This window comes from Somniosus microcephalus, chromosome 6 (genome assembly GCF_052327205.1).
Source record: "Somniosus microcephalus isolate GS21.2 chromosome 6, FLI_Smic_1.0, whole genome shotgun sequence".
NCBI classification, from domain to species: Eukaryota; Metazoa; Chordata; class Chondrichthyes; order Squaliformes; family Somniosidae; genus Somniosus; species Somniosus microcephalus.
In genome coordinates, this window is record NC_140992.1 from 43,410,246 (window position 1) to 43,431,259 (window position 21,014).

The 21,014-nt window shown below is 43.4% G+C and overlaps 1 protein-coding gene across 10 annotated transcripts in view; it reads left to right on the top strand.

Moving 5' to 3' along the window:
• The window catches only part of lrch3 (leucine-rich repeats and calponin homology (CH) domain containing 3), a 157,933-nt gene that overhangs the window by 49,559 nt on the left and 87,360 nt on the right, over nucleotides 1–21,014 (top strand). For all 10 annotated transcript variants that reach the window (XM_085990089.1, XM_085990086.1, XM_085990090.1 and 7 more), the window contains exons 2-3: nucleotides 6,985–7,129; nucleotides 12,005–12,131. In XM_085990089.1, the coding sequence (XP_085846215.1) occupies nucleotides 6,985–7,129; nucleotides 12,005–12,131 (272 nt within the window). The remainder of the gene's footprint in view (nucleotides 1–6,984; nucleotides 7,130–12,004; nucleotides 12,132–21,014) is intronic.

The following is a 21,014-nucleotide window of genomic DNA, read 5'->3' on the forward strand; positions in this document are numbered from 1 at the left end:
CCCCACAACCCCCAGAGATATCTGCACACCTCTAATTCTGCCGCTTTGAGCATCCCTGATTATAATTGCTCAACCATTGGTGGCCGTGCCTTCTGTTGCCTATGCCCTAAGCTCAGGAATTCCCTGCCTAAACCTCTCCGCCTCACTACAGGAAACTTTCGATTAACTGGCCCCTAAATAACCGGAAATGTCGGTTAACCGGCAAAATTCAGGAGTAGGTTCAGGTAACTTTTTTTACTCCATTTGTTGCTGTGCAAGGGTGTAGTTGTAGCTGCAGCTGTTGCTAAGCTACAGAGACGCTTGCAACTTGTGCCGATTGTTCTGAAGCAACAGGGTTTGTTGCTTCTACGGAGCTCTCGGCTCCGTATCTTTTACTATAGCATTCGGTTAGCCGGAATTTTTGATGAACCGGCACCATGTCCCGTCCGTGCCGGATACCAGAAAGTTTCCTGTACCTCTCTTTCCTCCTTTAAGACGCTCCTTATAACCTATTTCTTTGACCAAGCTTTTGGTCATCTGCCCTAATTTCTGCTTATGTGGCTTGGTGTCAATTTTTTTTTTGGTCTTATCATACTCCTGTGAAGCGCCTTGGGACATTTTGCAATGTTGAAGGCACTAAATAAATACAAGTTGTTATTGTTGTTGCCCAGCAATGTCATCTTTCAAGTTTACACTCGGAATTTTGTCATTAATGGCTATTTGAACCGTTGAAATTCTTTCAAGTTGTGATAAATAAAACTAATGTTAAGTGTCAAAGGGAGCCAACATAGTACCACTGTCAAAAATTCTGTGTCAACCCATGTCTCTGAATAGAAGTATTCCGATTCAAAATACGAACCAAACCAGAGGTAGTTTTCTTTTACATCAGTCAGCAGAAAAGCATCTGAGACATTTCTTAAGTATACAGCGGAGAGGAACAGTTTGAAACCCAATCCCGCTCACAAACACAGACACTGCAAATGTACAAAACAAGACCCTGTGGGTATCAACAAGCAGGATGTTTATTTTCTGAATTCCTAATGCACATACTGCACATTGCTGATGTTTACTGTTACGGTCCTTTCAGAGAAATCATGTGGTTTTCTTTTAAGCTCCACTTAGCCATTACTCAGAAGCCACAGAAAACAAAATTAAACACATTTGGAATAACTTTCAAATTATATCCTTACAAATTGTTGAAATGGGAGGAAACAACAAAAACTTAGGAATGGGAGTGGGTCAGTGGCCGATTAAACATGCTCGACCATTTTGTTAGTCATGGCAGCACACCAGTTCCCCATCTTTATTCGCATCCCTTATTACCTTTACTTTCCAAGAAAATATCTTGATTCTGCACCTATGGCCTTGTATTAAAATGCTTTTAATATTTTCACAACCTTTAGCATTTTTATGTGTAAAGAAATCTTTTCTTTAAATTAGAACTAAACCAGTTAAAAGAAAATAAAGATTATGGGGTATAAATTTGTCAGCGCTCTGTTTGGGGTGCTAAGGCGGCGATGCAGCCACAGTGTGCACCCGAACTGAAATTGGGCCTCAAGCCTCATTAATATTAATGCTCAGTTTGGGTTCCGCCAGGACCACTTGGCTCCAGACCTCATTACAGCCTTGGTCCAACATGGACCAACGAGCTGAGATGAAAGTGGCTGCCCTCGACATCAAGGCAGCATTTCACCGGGTGTGGCATCAAAGAGCCCTAGTAAAATTAAAGTCAATGGAAATCAGGGGGGAAACTTGCCAGGGGCTGGAGTCATACCTAGCACAAAGGAAGATGGTTCTGGTTGTTGGAGGCCAATCATCTCAGCCCCAGAACATCACTGCAGGAGTTTCTTGGGGCAGTGTTCTAGGCACAACCATCTTCAGCTGCTTCATCAATGATCTTCCTTCCATCATAAGGTCAGAAGTGAGGATGTTCGCTGATGGTTGCACAATGTTCAGTTCCATTTGTAATTCCTCAGATAATGAAGCAGACCGTGCCCACATGCAGCAGTGGTTACAGTATGTACCATCTACAAGATGGACTGCAGCAACTCACCAAGGCTTCTTCGACAGCACCTCCTAAACCTGCAAACTGTACCACATAGAAGGACCAGGGCATGGGAACACCACCACCTTCTCGAGGGCAAATAGGGATAAGCAATAATTGCTAGCCTTGTCAGCGATGCCCACATCCCGTGAGTGACTTAAAAAAAAAAAACAAGATCTGGACAACATTAGCTTGGACTAATAAGTGCCAAGCAATGACCAACAAGAAAGAGTCTAACCACCGCCCCTTGATATTCAGCGGCATTACCATCGTCGAGTCCCCACCATCAACATCCTGGAGCTCACCATTGACCAGAAACTTAACTGGACCAGCCACATAAATACTGTGGCTACAAGAGCAGGCCAGAGGTTGGGTTCTCTGAGGCGTGTGACTCGCCTGACTCCCCAAAACCTTTTCACTATAAGGCACAAGTCAGGTGTGTGATGGAATACTCTCCACTGGCTTCTCTTCCTGCCCCCGCACCATTACCTCTGGTGTCCCCCAAGGATCTATCCTTGGCCCCCTCCTATTTCTCATCTACATGCTGCGCCTCGGTGACAACATCCGAAAACACAGCGTCAGTTTCCACATGTACACTGACGACACCCAGCTCGAGGTGGGGTGGGGGAGGGGGGGGCACGCGATCAGGATATTCTATGAACCTTGGTATAATAGCCTAAGTTAGTCAGTGCCAAATGCTTTCATAATCTAGTCCGGACCCAATATTTGCCAAGTTGGCTGATAGGTTCTGTTATTTGACATTTTATTTAATTTTGAATGCATTTTTTGGACTGCTCTTTATTTTTTGAATAATCTTGAAAATAAATATTAGCACAGTTTTTGAGGTGACAGTGTTGAAGCATTATTGAGTGGTACTATCGGGCACAAGTGTGTGCCTACAATTTTCCACATTTCTGAGTTCCAACTATCAGGTATATCACTCGGGAAGTCCCAAGCAGAAGTCAACAACTTTCCCACAGGGCAGAGGAGTAGAACACTCACGAATACTTCCTAATGATTATTTCTGAGTAGCCTAGATACAAGATTAAATGTTAGAGATTTAGGACAGAGAGCAGGAGAAACTTTTTTTTTACAGAGAGGGTCGTGAGGCTGTAACCTTTTAAGAATAAGTTAAATTGGTGGTTGAAGGTAAGGGAGATAAAGGAATATGGGAACTGGGCATGCTTAAGACATTAGGACAACTGCTCATGTGGAGGATAAACAACACAGACTGGTTGGGCTGAACAACCTGTTTTCATGTTGTAATTTCTGTGTAATTCTCTACGTTGTTGGAAGTGTGGTAGCAGGTTGTTACCCCCTCCCTCCTTTTTAGTGGCGGTTTCATGCATTACTTGGAGACCAGGAAGAAGGGCCCTTATAACTTGGGGAAGGGGAGGTTCTTGCCCTCAAACAAAAGGAAGCATTTAATGCTAAATGTTGGTTGAAATGTATATTTTTCAATTTGTTATGGGAAACTTCTCCAGTCTCACTTTATCTGTTTTCGCCCCCTCCCAAGTATCACTTGAGTCACCACCTACAGTTTGCTAACAGCCATCTGTCCAGTGTTGGTCAGTTTTAGTATGGTAGTGATGGAGGCCTAGATCTATTTGTTTTCTTGCTCAGTTAGTGTGGGAGTTTTTTTTAAAAAGAAAAGCCCTGAAATAATCTGGAGCGAAGATGATATTTTGTTCCCCCGCAGTTGGTTGCCCTACTGGATGATGCCATGGTAATCAAATAATTTCAGTAATTCATTAAGGTGCACTTGATGGGTGTTGCAGTAAATATTATTGTTTACACAAGTAGATTGATGCAAGATTCCAACACACTTTGTGGGGAAATGCAGCATGTTTGTGAACCCTAAACCCCATCAAAGGATTACGGAACCCACAGCAATTAGACACTGACAGTTTTGGAATATGTAGACACTAATAAATTATTCTTAACAGGTGGCTAGAGTGTATAGTGTGCTTATTACCAGGCAATTTCCAATTAAATTTGATATCAGCATATCATTGGATTTTGCAACATTTTGGGAATGTGTGAAAAATGTTACACAGTACTTCTATATTTGAATCAAGACGCATCTAGATAATGCCTAGGATATGTACGTTAGAATGCTGTGTGTTTATCTGAACTCTGCTGTCATTTTGGAGTTTATTACAAGACTGCAACATGTCTGAAGAATTCTGATGACGTGAACTATGGAGTCCTAATTCCAAGATCAAGTTACATTCCATGGCTGAGTCCAGTCCAGCAGCTGTTACATAACTTTTTTTTTAAAATTTGGTGATTCCCTTAAACTATGGGTGTTCAGTTGAGGATTGTGCAACTGAACCTATGAACAACGTCCACAACTATATTACATTGTGCAGATAGAACACTTTTTGCGGAATATTGCAAAATAATGCATTTATGTATATTTCTTTAAATGGTACATAACTACTACTTAAAAAAATGTCCATACCTGACACAAAAAGTTTGTGTTTAGTGTGCCGTGTGATACATTTCATAAAGTGGCCATTAGAGCAGTAAAATCTTAGGTTTTTAACATTGCTTTAAAGCCCCGTATGCTGCTGCTGTCAGCAATGCAATGCCTTATCTCTGATTATCTATCTATGATACATTAAAAATCTCGTATCTGCATGCATGTCCTGTTTACAGAACCTGACTCCATGTCACATTTTTGTTACACTTTATGTCAACTGTTTCCCATTACAATTTCCTATGTTCACATTTAATATGGATTTTGTCTCTGTAAACTTGTAACCGTCTAATTACAGTATCTGGTGACTTTGTGCCAAATTTGTAAGCATCTTCACATAGCTTCAGAACCAGTCAGAGCTCCGGCCGCCATCTTGGATGGTTCCACGTAGAAGTTATCTTTACATGTTAAAGCTTTATTACACTCTCTTCTCTTACTGAAATCTAAATTTCTCTGAATTTTTTTTTAACTTGCGCCTTGCAACCTTCCTTTTCAACTGCAAACTGAAATAGCCCAATGTAGTTCAATAACTGAGAGAAGGCAGCAAACACTCCTGAATCAGGCAAGCAGCTCGACCACAAAAGCTGCCAAATTCCATTTTCGCATCCAAAATGAAAACGATCAAATATCTGGAGCATACACAAAGGACGCAGTAAACAAGTAGGGCTTGTGAAGCGAACCACCAAATTCTACAGCCACATTTCCCATATTCCGCCACAGCCCTCAGCAGGTGTGATACCTGCTCAAAATAGCCGGCGCACTTAAAACATTTTAAGCAGTGCCTTTTGCCCAATATAGGTGGCTGTCCATGAGCGTGGATGATGTAAGTAGTAGGGACTGTATTCACTGCTCCTATTACTGGTGCACTATAGTGTGAGTCGTTCAGGTCTGCCCAACATTTTCTTTTTATCCTCTTCTCTGCAGTTGAGATTTATTTTAAATTTTATCCATTTGTCTTAATTTTTTTAATATCTTTTAAATATCTTTTTAGTCTTTTACTGCCATCCCGGTCCCTGCCCCACCCTGCTGCTCTACCTCTCCCAGTCTTGCTCTGCCACCCCGGCAGCTATTGTCTCCATTCCTCTGCCGATTCCTATCCCGCGCTCCCGCCCCTGCAGCCTTTGCCTGCCACTGTAGCCCCACTTTTGCTGCCCCACTGTCTCTGCTCCCTTTGTCTCCTTTGGCATTCCCACATCCCCTAACAGCCTTTTCAGCCTCTCTGAACACCTCCTCCCATTGCCCCTGGCTCGGCATAGTTTCCTTTCAGCATCCCCGGCATTTCCTGCCACTAACCTCCCAGCCTAGCCCACTCCCAACTGTTCCCTTCCCCCCTCTCTAACTTTCTCTTGGCCCTGCTCGAACCAACCCACCCATTAAACTTTATTTTCCTGTCCCATCCTCTGCCTTCAGGCCTACCCTCTCCCAGCAAGCTGGCTGTTTCATTTCTTTCGCAACCTTTTCAGCCTGCCCACCCTAGGGCAACAAAGAGAGCCACCAGCATCAGAAGAGATCGGCTGGGTAGGGGGACAGAAAGAAGTCCTTGCCAGGCAGCGAGGGATGTATAGTTCCAACAAAAGAAAAACAACACATGGGCTACAGATACAGGGCATTGACCAATAAGCCAAGGCATGCTAGTTAAACTTTAAACTTCAAAGGAGCCCAAAAAAATCAGCGTAAAACATCGCAGACAGAGAGAGAGCAAAAGAGAAAAAATGCAGACAAAGAACAACATAAAAGAAACATAAACATCCTAGATAGGCGAAAGTCCGGGACAGTGACGAAGATGTCCCTGAATGATCAGTAGAGACAATTGGAACAAATCACAGAGAGAGATGGGCAAAGATAGAAGATTATAGATCATAACAAAGAAACTGACCGGACACGAACAAAAAAATATCATGGATGGGAAATATTGTACAAAATAGCTTAAGGGACAGAAAGAAACACTGGGGCAGAGAGACATCAGGGATGACGAAAAGAGATGTATACGGGGGATGGGGAAAGAAATAGGTATGTCTAAGCGGCAGAATAAGAGAGACATGAAGATCAGCAGTGCAAGGGACTCGGTGTGACAGTGCCATGGGAGGGACTCGGTGTGACAGTGCCATGGGAGGGACTCGGTGTGACAATGCCATGGGAGGGCTTCTACTTAATCAAATATTTGTTGACTTTCAGAAAGAAAGGCAAGAGAGAAAAGTTATTTCTATATACAGTATTAAGCATTAATGGATTGCATGGGGTCCATCATTCATTTTGGGCTTCTACGTGTGTATAGTGGCTCCATACTAACTCGGATGCACTTAATTGAAATTCACCTTTTTGACTATATTATTCTATGTGCATTGTTGTACAGTATTGTGACGTCCTTAATTGCAGAATTTACCACAGTCTAGTGACCTGTTGATTAGTCACCAATTCTGATCCTCAGTGTAGTCATTCGCAGTAATTTCTTATTGGTTTTTTTCCCCCCCTCTCATAGATCTATCCAAGAACAGATTGGTGGAGATTCCAGCTGAAGTTTGTCACTTTGTGTCATTGGAGACCCTTAACCTCTATCAGAACTGTATACGAAGTATTCCAGAAGCCATTTTAAACCTACAATCATTAACCTTCTTAAACATCAGGTATGGAGAAGTCTTTTTGTTTAAAATCATGCAACTATCCACACATCTAAACAGATTCTGTTATCCAGCATGCATAGCCACATCATCTTTTTAAAAAAAAATATGAACTTGAAAAATCTTCTAAGTGAATTTCTGTGTAGAGCAATGAGGAGATATAATAGGTAATAAAAGGTTATACTGAATAAATAACAGAAGATTACCTCATTATTTAGATGGTATTGCTTTTATTTTGAATCTATTTGTGAACCAGAAAGAAGAAAATGTTTCAGTAAGCAAAGATCAAGTATTTGGTTGGTAACTAATATTCTGGGTTGCTAGGTTCTGTGTTTTTCCCCAATATAAAAAAAATCCTTTGGACACGTTTGTCATTTAACCAATCACTTCACTTAAAGTGATCACACTCTTAGGAAGAGGGTCTCTATTACTTTATGTTGCATTTTTCATGTTACTGAATTTTCACTGTACAGGAAACTTTCTGGTATCTGGCACTGACTGGACCGAGCTGGTGCCGTCCCATCAAAACTGCCGTAGAAACCAGCGCTAATGTTAAAACATACAGAGCTTTTGAGCTCCGTGTGAATCAACAAACCCTGTTGCTTAGCAACAGCTTCAAAACTGTCGGCCGCAGCTTAAAAGCGTCTCTAGCTAAGCAACAGCTTCAGCTAGACCTTGCAGAGCCTGACTGGAAAAAAAAGCAACGAGAAGTAAAAAAACTTATAGGAAACGGCTCCTGAATTTTGCCGGTAGATAGAGCTTTCCGGACATTTAACCTCCGGTTAAACAAAAGTTTCCTGTGTATACATTTTTATTTATAGACTCCATCATGAGGCAGGCAAGCCAGATATTTTTTCAAGTCAGACCAGCAGTCTGGTTTTGTTTGACGAACTGAAAGAAATTGTAAAGTAGCTAAAAGTGAGCGTATAATTAAAAAAAACACGAGTCTAAAACCATCAAGTACCTTATTCAATTTCTGAGCAAAGTGACATTTCTCTTTTCTCCCGTCTCCCAATTTTTTCCCTTTTTTGGGGTATGATTCCGAATTACTAACAGCCCTCTGGTATATAGGATATCTACACACACCTAGATTTGCCAATGAGGGTCATTAGATGATTACTTGGTGCAGGATTCTTGGTGATTTTTTTAAACTCCCTTTGTACACGAAGGCCAATATCGTGCACCCGAGATAAACAATATCTGCCTAGACCAGGAATTGAATCTGTGACCTTCCTGGCTTCTGAGCCAATAGGGGATCCTGGCTGAGGGATGCGTCAATGTGACTGAGGCAATTTGGAAATGAGAGAAAGGCAATTAACCAGTTGAAAAAGGATAAACTGCCTTCATTAGAGCTTGCGAATGCCAATATTCAAAAAAGTATTGTTTTTATGATTTTATCCATCACATCCCGTTACCTCGCCTACATTTACGAAAGAAGCCAAAATGAAAAGTTTGTTCATCTGTGCGTATACTTAATTCAGATGTCTATTTTGTACAACAGTGGAGAAAGGTTTTTGTTTTTTGCTCAGCTGGATATCTGATCCTTGTGGAAACTATCACCAGGCTTAAGAATTTCTAAATAAAGTTACTGAGAAATCCACACAGGTAGAGTTGCCAAATTGCTCAATGTGGAGTGCACATTCTTTCCCCACTTCATAGAAATTTACGGCACAGAAGGAGGCCATTCGGCCCATTGTGTCTGTGCCAGCTGAAAAAGAGCTATCCAGCATAATCCCATTTTTCAGCTCTTGGTCTGTAGCCTTGTAGGTTACGGCACTTCAGATGCATATCCAAGTACTTTTAAAATGCGATGAGGGTTTCTGCCTCTACCACCCTTTCAGGCAGTGAGTTCCAGACCCCCAGCACCCTCTGGGTGAAAATATTTCTCCTCAACTCCCCTCTAATCCTTTTACAAATTACTTTAAATCTGTGCCCCCTGGTTATTGACCTCTCTGCTAAGGGAAATAGGTCCTTCCTATCCACTCTATCTGGGCCCCTCATAATTTTATACACCTCAATTAAATCTCCCCTCAGCCTCCTCTGTTCCAAAGAAAACAACCCCAGCCTATCCAGAGTGTCCCCTACAAACCAAACAAGTTCACATTCAAGATGAGTGCTTTGCAATGTTCCCGTTAAGCTGCATAGTCAGCTGCAAGGTCCCGTGCAGGCCGCTCACCGGCTTTTACATTGTAGGTACCGCGCACACCCAAAAACTTGAATGGGCCACGTATTGGAGGAGGCAGGCCGCGCAGGAGGCCATGCAGCTTACGGGGGACATTGGTGCTTTGGCACCCAGTGTTCATCATCAAAGTTCTCTCAGTTCAGCTACACCACAAGCTCATTCAGCTCTGCCCAATCATGTGTCTTATCCTTACCTCGAGAGGGGAGCACCCCTACACCAGTGTGACAACTGCACTTCCCACACCAACCTTCCTTACAGCAAGTCTATTATACCTCAAAATCAGAATCAAATTACAGAACAGATGGATGGTTGTAATACTTTCCTTCCCCTTCCTCTGCCCCTCACCATTTTCCTGCACATTGCATCGTCCTGTGGCCAAGATGGCAGGCAAGTGATTTGCTTCCAGGCTGTTATCCCTCGATACAGCCACTAAGAGCAGTACATACGTGGCAGAGGAACATGGGAGGATAGGATTAGGAGTAGGCCATTCAGCCCCTCGAGCCTGTTCAGCCATTCAGTTAGATCATGGCTGATCTGTATCTTAACTCCACCTACCCGCCTTGATTCGTAACCCTCAATACCCTTACTCAACAAAAATCTTATCAATCTCAGTTTTGAAATTTTCAGTTGACCCCCAGTCTCGACAGCTTTTTGGGGGAGAGAGTTCCAGATTTCCACTATCCTTTGTCTGAAGCAGTGCTTCTTGACATCACCCCTGAACGACCTAGCTCTAATTTTAAGGTTATGCCCCTTGGCTCTGGACTTTCTCTCAAGTTTCTCTCAATCTACTCTGTCGAACCCTTTAAGCATCTTAAACACCTGAAGTAGATCAGCCCTTAATCTTCTATACTCGGAAATACAAGCCTAATCTATGCAACCTGACCTCTCCCTTACCCACTGTTCCCAATAATACAAATGCCAATCAGTGTGACAGTCACAGACTCCAAATTATAGCACCTTCGGTCATCCATTTTAAATCATTTCAAAACTAAAACTGGCTGGCAGATAAAAAGCACACCAGCCCTTCAAAACACACATCCCTCTGGGGTAATCATCCCTGGGTTTTAAGCACCAACACTTGTCTGAAATTCAGAGAGTTTAGGCAGAAGTCAACAAGAGCAAAGGCTTTGGGATACTCTGGTGTGTGCAGGGGTACGGCTGGAGTTATGGTTAACACAATGCAGCTGAACAACACAGAGCACTGGTGGTCTTCCTGCTGCGACCACTTACCCTTTAGGGCATTGACTTGCAAGGCTATCTGGAGTGGAGTGGAAAGAAAAATCCATCTCTGCTTGATCCTGGAACTCGTACATAAGCCAAAGGAAGCCCTTCCATTGCAGTCAGGGAGGTTCCAACCATGAAGGAGAACTGTTTGGACATGTGTCTTTTATTTCACAAGCTTTTCTTGCATTATCCCTTTGTTTTCATTGAAGGTAGATGAAAATGAGCAAAGCACCTTCCACAACTGTCCCAAAGGACTGCATCCAGCCTAAAGTTAAAATCCATCAGGAACCCAAGGGACTGATAAGAATCAACAATTGGGACAGTTGCCCCTTGCATCTTCCAATCACTACTTTTAAGATCCCCTCTTGAGTTGCGTAAAGTCATAATACTGGACTTGAGGATGCCCACTACCATCAGGGAGAGAACAGTTGATGTGAGGTTCATTCTAATCTTTTGAGAATTTTACCTATTTGATCTGGAAGAATTTTGGGGTTAATTTATATGATGTGACGTTAAATTTGGCTCACAGAGGGTTAACTCCCAGAAACGCAAGTTATTCAAAATGTTGATGAGGACCAGAAGAAGCACATATCAGAATTGTGTACCATATTAGTTTGAGACTATGCAGATTGCTCAACACCTCAGACATTCACACCTCTAATGTTGAATTTGTTTCCATTCAGAGGCACCAGAAGTGGCTTAGATAAATGGGTAATGCAGTTGCCATGGTTCTCAAACAAAGTTGGGAGGAGGAAGGCTTGATTTGGCAGCTTGGCTATCCAGTCCTCCATGGTAAAAGGGGCAATATAAAATACTTGGGTTTTGCTAGGTGGTTGTTATATTTATTCATTCATTTGATGCAAAATAAACCAATTTGTTACTTTACAATTGGCTTTGCCTCACTAGAGTGCTCAACGTCCACTGTCTGAAAGATAGAAGAGAATGTACATGGCGGCACATGCAAAATCACCATAGTTTGTACACACACTGAAGGGTCAAACGCTGCAGTGTCGTTTAACTAGATATCGGGCAATAAAAATACTCTGCAGAGCACAAGGGTTGCAAGATCTGCTTACGGGGGCTGACTAGTGACGCTGAACCCAAAAGGATAGCTCGTGCAGACTAGAAAATTGTAACTGTTGCGCTCTGACCATTCTTTGCCTTCCCCCACCATTTAAATTTTATATTTTGGGTTGTAAAATTCTACATTTATTACCTAAACAAGGAACTTAGTTGTATAATGTTGTCATTAATTACAGCAGGTTATTTTTTTTTAATTGATCACCAGTTGAAGTGTATTTTAATTTTCTTTTCTGAAGCTGCTGACTCATGCTGGAATACGGTTCCATGAACAGTCTGCCCTTTTTCACTGTAGCAGGGCTCACAGAATCCCAATCAAGAGTGGGAACCTTACTTGACATTGCCTGTCAAGTAATAACAACACTCGAGTAATCTTGTCTCTTTTCTTTCCACAGTCGCAACCAGCTCACAACATTACCGGGACACGTCTGTAATCTCCCTTTAAAAGTTCTAATCGCAAGTAACAACAAACTAATATCACTGCCAGAGGAAATAGGATTACTACGACAATTGACAGAGCTCGTAAGTACCAAATCCCATTGGATAATACAAACATTGAGAAATGACAGACAGGAAAAGACCTACTGGTCTATCCCACCTGTCCCACATACTTGTTACGTCTTGTGCATCACAATACATGCACTTCACACCCGACCCAGAACTGGAGCAGTCTTTTTCAGCGTTCACAAAAAAGCTATTGTGATTTCAGATGTCAGTTCTATTTTTAAACTGATTTATTTTATACCTGTACAAAAGCAAAACACCATAGATGCTGGAAATCAAAAATAAAAACAGAAAATGCTGGAAATGCTCAGCCGGTCACGCAGCATCTTTGGAGAGAGAAACAGAGTTAACATTTCAGGTCGATGACCTTTTGTCTTATTTTACACCTGACTTGGTGTTTCAAGAAATTACCTATAGTTTATTAAACTACAGGAAACTTTGTGATATCCAGCACCGACGGGACCGAGCTGTTGCCGTCCCATCAAAACTGCCGGACAAACCAGCGCTAATGTTAAAACACACGGAAGCTTTTGAGCTCCGTATCTAGCAACAAACCCTGTACAGCTTCTAAACAGTCGGCCGTAGCTTGCAAGCGTCTCTGTAGCTAAGCAACAGCTTTAGCTAGACCTCGCAGAGCCTGACTGGTGGAAAAAAAAAAGCAACAAAAAGAAAAAAAACTTACTGAACCGACTTCTGAATTTTGCCGGTGGCTCGAGCATTCCGGACAGTTAACCTCCGGATAAACCAAAATTTCCTGTAATGAGAAATGATGTACATAATAAAGGGACAAATATTCAGCAGAGTTATACACCTATGCTTTGGCTTCAGACTTTGTTTCGTTGGTTCTGAAAAACTCCGTGCTCACATCATGTATTCTACCCAACAGAAGTAGAAAATTCCACAATGCTGATCTTTGAGACCTCAACTGGTACTCAATAATGTGGTGCTAAATGGGTCAGAATATTTTTTTTTATTCATTCATTCATGGGATGTGGGCGTCGCTGGCAAGGCCAGCATTTATTGCCCATCTCTAATTGCCCTTGAGAAGGTGGCGGTGAACCGCCTTCTTGAACCGCTCCAGTCCTTGTGGTGAATGTAATCCCACAGTGCTGTTAGTTCCAGGATTTTGACCCAGCGATGATGAAGGAACAGTGATATATTTCCAAGTCAGGATGGTGTGTGACTTAAGAACATAAGAACATGAGAATAAGAGCAGGAGTAGGCCATACGGCCCCTCGTGCCTGCTCCACCATTCAATAAGATCATGGCTGATCCCACTTTCTCGCTCGATTTCCATATCCCTTGATTCATAGAAACATAGAAAAATAGGACCGGAGTAGGCCATTCGGCCCTTCGAGCCTGCTCCGCCATTCAATATGATCATGGCTGATCCTCTATCTCAATACCATATTCCCGCTCTCTCCCCATACCCCTTGATGCCTGTTGTGTCTAAAAATCTATCTATCTCCTTCTTAAATATATTCAGTGACTTGGTCTCCACAGCCTTCTGTGGTAGAAAATTCCACAGGTTCACCACACTCCGAGTGAAGAAATTTCTCCTCATCTCAGTTCTAAATGTCCTACCCCGTATCATGAGTTTGTGACCCCTCGTTCTAGACCCCCCAGCCAGGGGAAACATCCTCACTGCATCCAGTCTGTCTAGCTCTGTCAGAATTTTATACATTTCAATTAGATCCCCTCTCATTCTTCTAAACTCTAGTGAATGCAAGCCTAGTCGACCCAATCTCTCCTCATACGACAGTCCTGCCATCCCAGGAATCAGTCTGGTGAACCTTCACTGCACTCCCTCTATGGCAAGTATACCCTTTGGAGGGGAACTTGCAGGTGATGGTGTTCCCATGTGCCTGCTGCCCTTGTCCTTCTAGGTGGAAGAGGTCACGGGTTTGGGAGGTATGCCAAAGAAGCCTTGGTGGGTTGCTGCAGTGCATCTTGTAGATGGTATACACTGCAGCCATTGTGCGCTGGTGGTGGAGGGAGTGAATGTTTAAGGTGGTGGATGGGGTGCCAATCAAGCGGGCTGCTTTGTCCTGGATGGTGTCGAGCTTCTTGAGTGTTGTTGGAGCTGCACTCATCCAGGCAAGTGGAGAGTATTCCATCACACTCCTGACTTGTGCCTTGTAGATGGTGGAAAGGCTTTGGGGAGTCAGGAGATGAGACACTCCCCGCAGAATACCCAACCCCTGGCCTGCTCTTGTAGCCACAGTATTTGTGTGGCTGGTCCAGTTAAGTTTCTGGTCAATGGTGACCACCCCCCCCAGGATGTTGATGGTGTGGGATTCGGTGATGGTAATGCCGTTGAATGTCAAGAGGCGGTGGTTAGACTCTCGCTTGTTGGAGATAGTCATTGCCTGGCACTTGTGCGATGCGAAGGTTACTTGCCACTTATCAGCCCAAGCCTGAATGTCGTCCAGGTCTTGTTGCAGGCGGGCATGGACTGCTTCATTATCTGAGGAGTTGTGAATGGCACTGAACACTGTGCAGTCATCAGCAAACATCCCCACTTCTGACCTTATGATGGATGGAAGGTCATTGATGAAGCAGCTGAAGATGGTTGTGTCTAGGACACTGCCCTGAAGAACTCCTGCAACAATGTTCTGGGGCTGAGATGATTGACCTCCAACAACCACAACCATCTCCCGTTTGTGCTAGGTATGTCTCCAGCCAGTGGAGAGATTCCCCCCTGATTCCTATTGACTTCAATTTTACTAGGGCTCCTTGACGCCACATTCGGTCAAATGCTGCATTGATGTCAAGGGTAGTCACTCACCTCACCTTGGAATTCAGTTCTTTTGTCCATGTTTGGACCAAGGCTGTAATGAGGTCTGGAGCCGAGTGGTTCTGGCGGAACCCAAACTGAGCAACGGTGAGCAGGTTATTAGTGAGCAAGTGCCGCTTACTAGCACTGTTGACGACACCGTCCATCACTTTGCTGATGATTGAGAGTAGACTGATGGGGCGGTAATTGGCCAGATTGGATTTGTCCTGCTTTTTATGGACAGGACATACAAAAGAACATAAGAAATAGGAGCAGGAGTAGGCCATTTGGCCCCTCGAGCCTGCTCCGCCATTCAGTAAGATCATATCTGATCTTGGCCTCAACTCCACTTTCCTGCCCGCACCCCATAACCCTGGACTCCCCTGTAGCTCAAATATCTGTCTAACTCCACCTTGAATATATTCAATGACTCGGCCTCCTCAGCTCTCTGGGGCAGAGAATTCCAAAGATTCACGACCCTCTGAGAGAAGAAATTCCTCCTCATCTCCGTTTTAAATGGGCAACCCCTTATTTGGAAACTATGCCCCCTAGTTCCAGATTCCCCCACGAGGGGAAAACATCCTCCCTGCATCTACCCTGTCAAGCCCCCTCAGAATCTTATGTTTCAATAAGATCACCTCTTATTTTTCTAAACTCCAATGAGTATAGGCCCAACCTGCTCAACCTTTCTTCATAAGACAACCACTTCATCTCGGGAATCAACCTAGTGAACCTTCTCTGAACTGCCTCCAATGCAAGTATATCCCTCCTTAAATAAGGAGACTAAAACTGCACGCAGTACTCCAGATGTGGTCTCATCAGTGCCCTGTACAGTTGTAGCAAGACTTCCCTACTTTTATACTCCATCCCCCTTGCAATAAGGGCCAACATTCCATTTGCCTTCCTAGTTACTTGCTGTACCTGCATGCTAACTTTTTGTGTTTCATGTTCGAGGACCCCTGAATCCCTCTGTACCGCAGCATTTTGTAGTCTACATTTAAATAATAATTTGCTTTTTTATTCTTCCTACCAAAGTGGATAACCTCACATTTTCCCACATTCTACTCCATCTGCCAAATTTTTGCCCACTCACTTAACCTATCTATATCCCTTTGCAGACTCTGTGTCCTCCTCACAACTTGCTTTCCCACCTATCTTTGTATCATCAGCAAATCTGGCTACAGTACACTCTGTCCTTTCATCCAAGTCATTAATAGAGATTGTAAATAGTTGAGGTCCCAGCACTGATCCCTGTGGCACCCCACTAGTTACAGTTTGCCAACCTGAAAATTACCCATTTATCCTGACTCTGTTTTCTGTTAATTAGCCAATTCTCTATCCATGCTAATATATTACCCCCAACCCCGTGAGCATTAACATCTTGTGCATTAACCTTTTATGTGGCATCTTATCGAATGTCTTCTGGAAATCCAAATACACTACATCTACTGGTTCCCCTTTATCAGCTGCTTCCACTGTTTAGCATGCATGTAGTCCTGTGTTGCAGCTTCCCCTGCATTATCAATATGGATTGTTAACCCACAAAATAACTAGGGATGGCCAATAAATGCTGGCCTTGCCAGTGATGCCACATCCCGTGAATGAATAAATAAAATTTAAAAATTATCTATAGTAGTTGAGAATGTATTCAGAGATTGAAACATAGAAACATAGAAGATAGGAGCAGGAGTAGGCCATTCGGCCCCTCGAGCCTGCTCCGCCGTTCAATGCGATCATGGCTGATCATCCAAATTCAGTACCCTGTCCCTCCTTTCTCCCCATATCCCTTGATCCCCTTAGCCTTAAGAAATATATCTAACTCCTTGAATATATTTAATGAATTGGCCTCAACTGTCTTCTGTAGTAGAGAATTCCACAGGTTCACCACTCTCTGGGTGAAGAAATTCCTCCTCATCTCAGTCCTAAATGGCTTACCCCTTATCCTTAGACTGTGACCCCTGGTTCTGGACTCCCCCGCCATCGGGAACAGCCTTCCTGTATCTAGTCTGTCTAGTCCTGTTAGAATTTTTTAAGTTTCAATGAGATCCCCTCTCATTCTTCTAAACTCTAGTGAATATAAGCCTAATCGACCCAATCTCTCTTCATACGTCATTCCTGCCATCCCAGGTATCAGTCTGGTGAATCTTCGCTGCACACCCTCAATGGCAAGAACATCCTTCCTCAAATAAGGCGACCAAAACTGCACACAATACTGAAGGTGTGGTCTCACCAAGGCCCTGTACAACTGCAGCAAGATATCCTTGCTCCTGTACTCTAATCCTCTCGCTATGAAGGCCAGTATACCATTTGCCTTCTTGACCGCCTGCTGCACCTGCATGCTTACCTTCAGCGACTTCTGTTTTTCCCAATCTATTGCTGTTCAGATAATAATCTGCCTTCCTGTTTTTGCCACCAAAGTGGATAACCTCGCATTTATCCACATTATATTGCATCCGCCATGCATCTGCCCAATCGCCCAACCTGTCCAAATCGTACTGGAGTTTCTCTGCATCCTCCTCACAGCACACACGCCCACCCAACTTTGTGTCGTCTGCAAACTTGAAGATATTACATCTAGTTCCCTCGTCTAGATCATTAATATATATTGTGAATAACTGGGTCCTAGCACCAATCCCTGTGGTACCCCACTAGTCACTGCCTTCCACTCGGAAAAAGACCCGTTTATTCCAACTTTTTGCTTCCTGTCTGCCAACCAGTTTTCTATCCAAGTCAGTACCTTACCCCAAATCCCATGTGCTTTAACTTTGCACACTAGTCTCTTATGCGGGATCTTATCGAAAGCCTTCTGAAAGTCCAAATACACCATATCCACTGGTTCTCCCTTATCTATTCTACCAGTTACATCCTCAAAAAATTCCAGTAGATTAGTCAAGCATGATTTACCTCTTGTAAATCCATATTGACTTTTCCGATCCTGTCACTGTTTTCCAAGTGCTCTGCTATTACATCTTTTATAATGGACTCTAGCATTTTCCCCACTACCGATGTCAGGCTTACCGGTCTATAATTCCCTGCTTTTTCTCTACCACCTTTTTTAAATAGTGGGGTTACATTAGCTACCCTCCAATCCATGGGAACTGTTCGAGTCTATAGAATTTTGGAAGATGACCAGCGATGCATCTACTATTTCTCGGGCCACTTCCTTAAGTACCCTAGGATGTAGATTATCAGGCCCTGGGGATTTATCGGCCTTCAATCCCGTCAATTTCCCTAACACCATTTCCCTACAAATACTGATTTCTTTCAGTTCCTCCCTCATTAGACCCTATGTTCCCCGACACCTCTGGAAGTTTATTTATGTCCTCCTTTGTGAAGACAGAACCAAAATATGTATTTAATTGGTCAGCCATGTCTTTGTTCCCATTATAAATTCCCCTGATTCTGTCTGCAAGGGACCTACGCTTGACTTTACCAATCTTTTTCTCTTCACATATCTATAGAAACTTTTACAGTCAGTTTTTATGTTCCCAGCAAGCTTACTCTCCTACTCTATTTTCCTCCTCTTAATTAATCCCTTTGTCCTCCTTTGCTGATTCCTAAATTGCTCTGAATCCTCAGGTTTGCTGCTTTTTCTGGCCAATTTATATGTCCTCTCCTTGGATCTTATGCTATCCCTAATTTCCCTTGTTAGCCACTGTTGCGTCACTTTTTTTATATTTTTATGCCAAACAGGGATGAACAAATTCTGTAGTTCATCCATGCGATCTTTAAATGTTTGCCATTGCCTATTCACCGTCAACCCTTTTAGTAACATTCCCCAATCCATCCTAGCCATCGTAGTTTCCTTTATTTAAATTCAGTACCCAAGTCTCTGAATCAGCTACTTCACCCTCCATCTTAATGAAGAATTTTTATCATATTATAATCGCTCCTCCCCACGGGGCCTCGCACAACAAAATTGCTAATTAATCCTTGCTCATTACATAATACCCAGTCTACGATGGCCTGATCTCTAGTTGGTTCCTCGACATATTGGTCCAGGAAACCATCCCGTACACACTCTAGGAATTCCTCTTCCACAGTATTGTTACTAATTTGGTTAGAGCAATCTATATGTAGATTAAAGTCACCCATGATAACTGCTGTGCCTTTATTGCACGCTTCTCTAATTTCCCGTTTAATGCCATCCCCAACCTCAGCATTACTGTTTGGGGGTCTGTATACAACTCCCACTAACATTTTCTGCCCCGTGGTATTTCTCAACTCTACCCATACAGATTCCACATCATCAGAGCTAATATCCTTCCTTACTATTGTGTTAATCTCCTCTTTAACCAGCAATGCTACCCCACCCCCTTTTCCTTTTTGCCTGTCCTTCCTGAATATTGAATACCCCTGGATGTTGAATTCCCAGCCTTGGTCAACCTGGAGCCATGTCTCCATAATCCCAATTATATCATATCGTTTACATCTATTTGCACAGCTAATTCATCCACCTTACTACGAATGCTCTTCGCATTAAGACACAAAGCCTTCAGGCTTGTTTTTTTAACACTCTTAGACCTTTTAGAATTATTGTTTACTGTGGCCATGTTTGATTTACACCCTTGATTTCTCTGACTTCCACTTTTGCTTTTCCCCTTCCTGTCTTTTGCTTCTATCCTTGCTTCCCTTTCCTCTGTCTCCCTGCACAGGTTCCCAACCCCCTGCCATTTTAGTTTAAACCCTCCCCAACAGCACTAGCAAACACTCCCCCCTTGGACATCAGCCCCGGTCCTGCCCAGGTGCAAACCGTCCTGTTTGTACTGGTCCCACCTCCCCCAGAATCGGTTCCAATGTCCCAGGAATTTGAATCCCTCCCCCTTGCACCATTCTTCTAGCCATGTATTCATCTGAAATATCCTTCTATTTCTACTCTGACTAGCACGTGGCACTGGTAGCAATCCTGAGATTACTACCCTTTGAGGTCCTATTTTTTTAAATTTACCTCCTAACTCCCTATATTCAGCTTTTAGGACCTCATCCCATTTTTTACCTATATCGTTGGTACCTATATGCACCACGACAACTGGCTGTTCACCCTTCCCCTCCAGAATGCCCTGCAGCCGCTCCGAGACATCCTTGACCGTTGCACCAGGGAGGCAACATACCATTCTGGAGTCTTGTTTGCGGCCACAGAAACGCCTATCTATTCCCCTTACAATAGAATCCCCTATCACTATAGCTCTCCCGCTCTTTTTCCTCCCGTCCCATGCAGCAGAACCACCCATGGTGCCAGGAAGTTGGTTGCTGCTGCCTTCCCCCGATAAGTCATCCTCCCCAACAATATCCAAAGCGGTATATCTTTTTGAGAGGTGGATGGCCACAGGGGACCCTGCACTATCTGCCTGCACCTACTACTCTGCCTGGCGGTCACCCATTCCCTTCCTGCCTGTGCAGCCTTTACCTGCGGTGTGACCAACTGATTAAATGTGATATCCACGACGTCTTCAGCATCGCAAACGCTCCAGTATGTATCCATTCGCAGCTCCAGTGCTGCAATGTGGTCTGCCAGGAGCTGCAGCTGGATACACTTCCCGCACACATGGTCGTCAGGGACTGGGGAAATGTCCCTGATTTCCCACATAGTGCAGGAGGAGCATGCCACGGGGCCAAGCTTTGCTGCCATGACTTACCCTTTAATTAATTTAAATTAAATCAATACCACCAATTATACTACAATTAAATGATATACTCAAGGGCCCTTGTTTCCTAGTACTCCCCGCTACACAACAGAGACCTTAGAAACTATAACCACAAAATTAAGACCTTCTAAACTTTATAAACTATGAACCTTAACTGTCAAACTATAGAGTAGTATAAGTACTCACCCAATCAGCTGCTTCCTCCTGCCTGCGTCACGTTTTGAATCGTGACGTGGCTCTGGAACACCGCCGCCGGTCTGCGAGATTGGTAATCCTCTGTTTTAAAAAAAAAAAAGCCCGCGAAAGTGAGTTTAAATATTCACTGAACCTCCGCTCTCACCGCTCCCGACACTGGCCTCTGCTTTTCATATGAAGGCCATAGGTTTATCACAGCTAAATGACGTAATCTGAATCTGTCAATTTGGTAAAGGTGTCAAAGTTTGGCCAGGAATCACTGTATGTTATATATTGGTGGTCTCT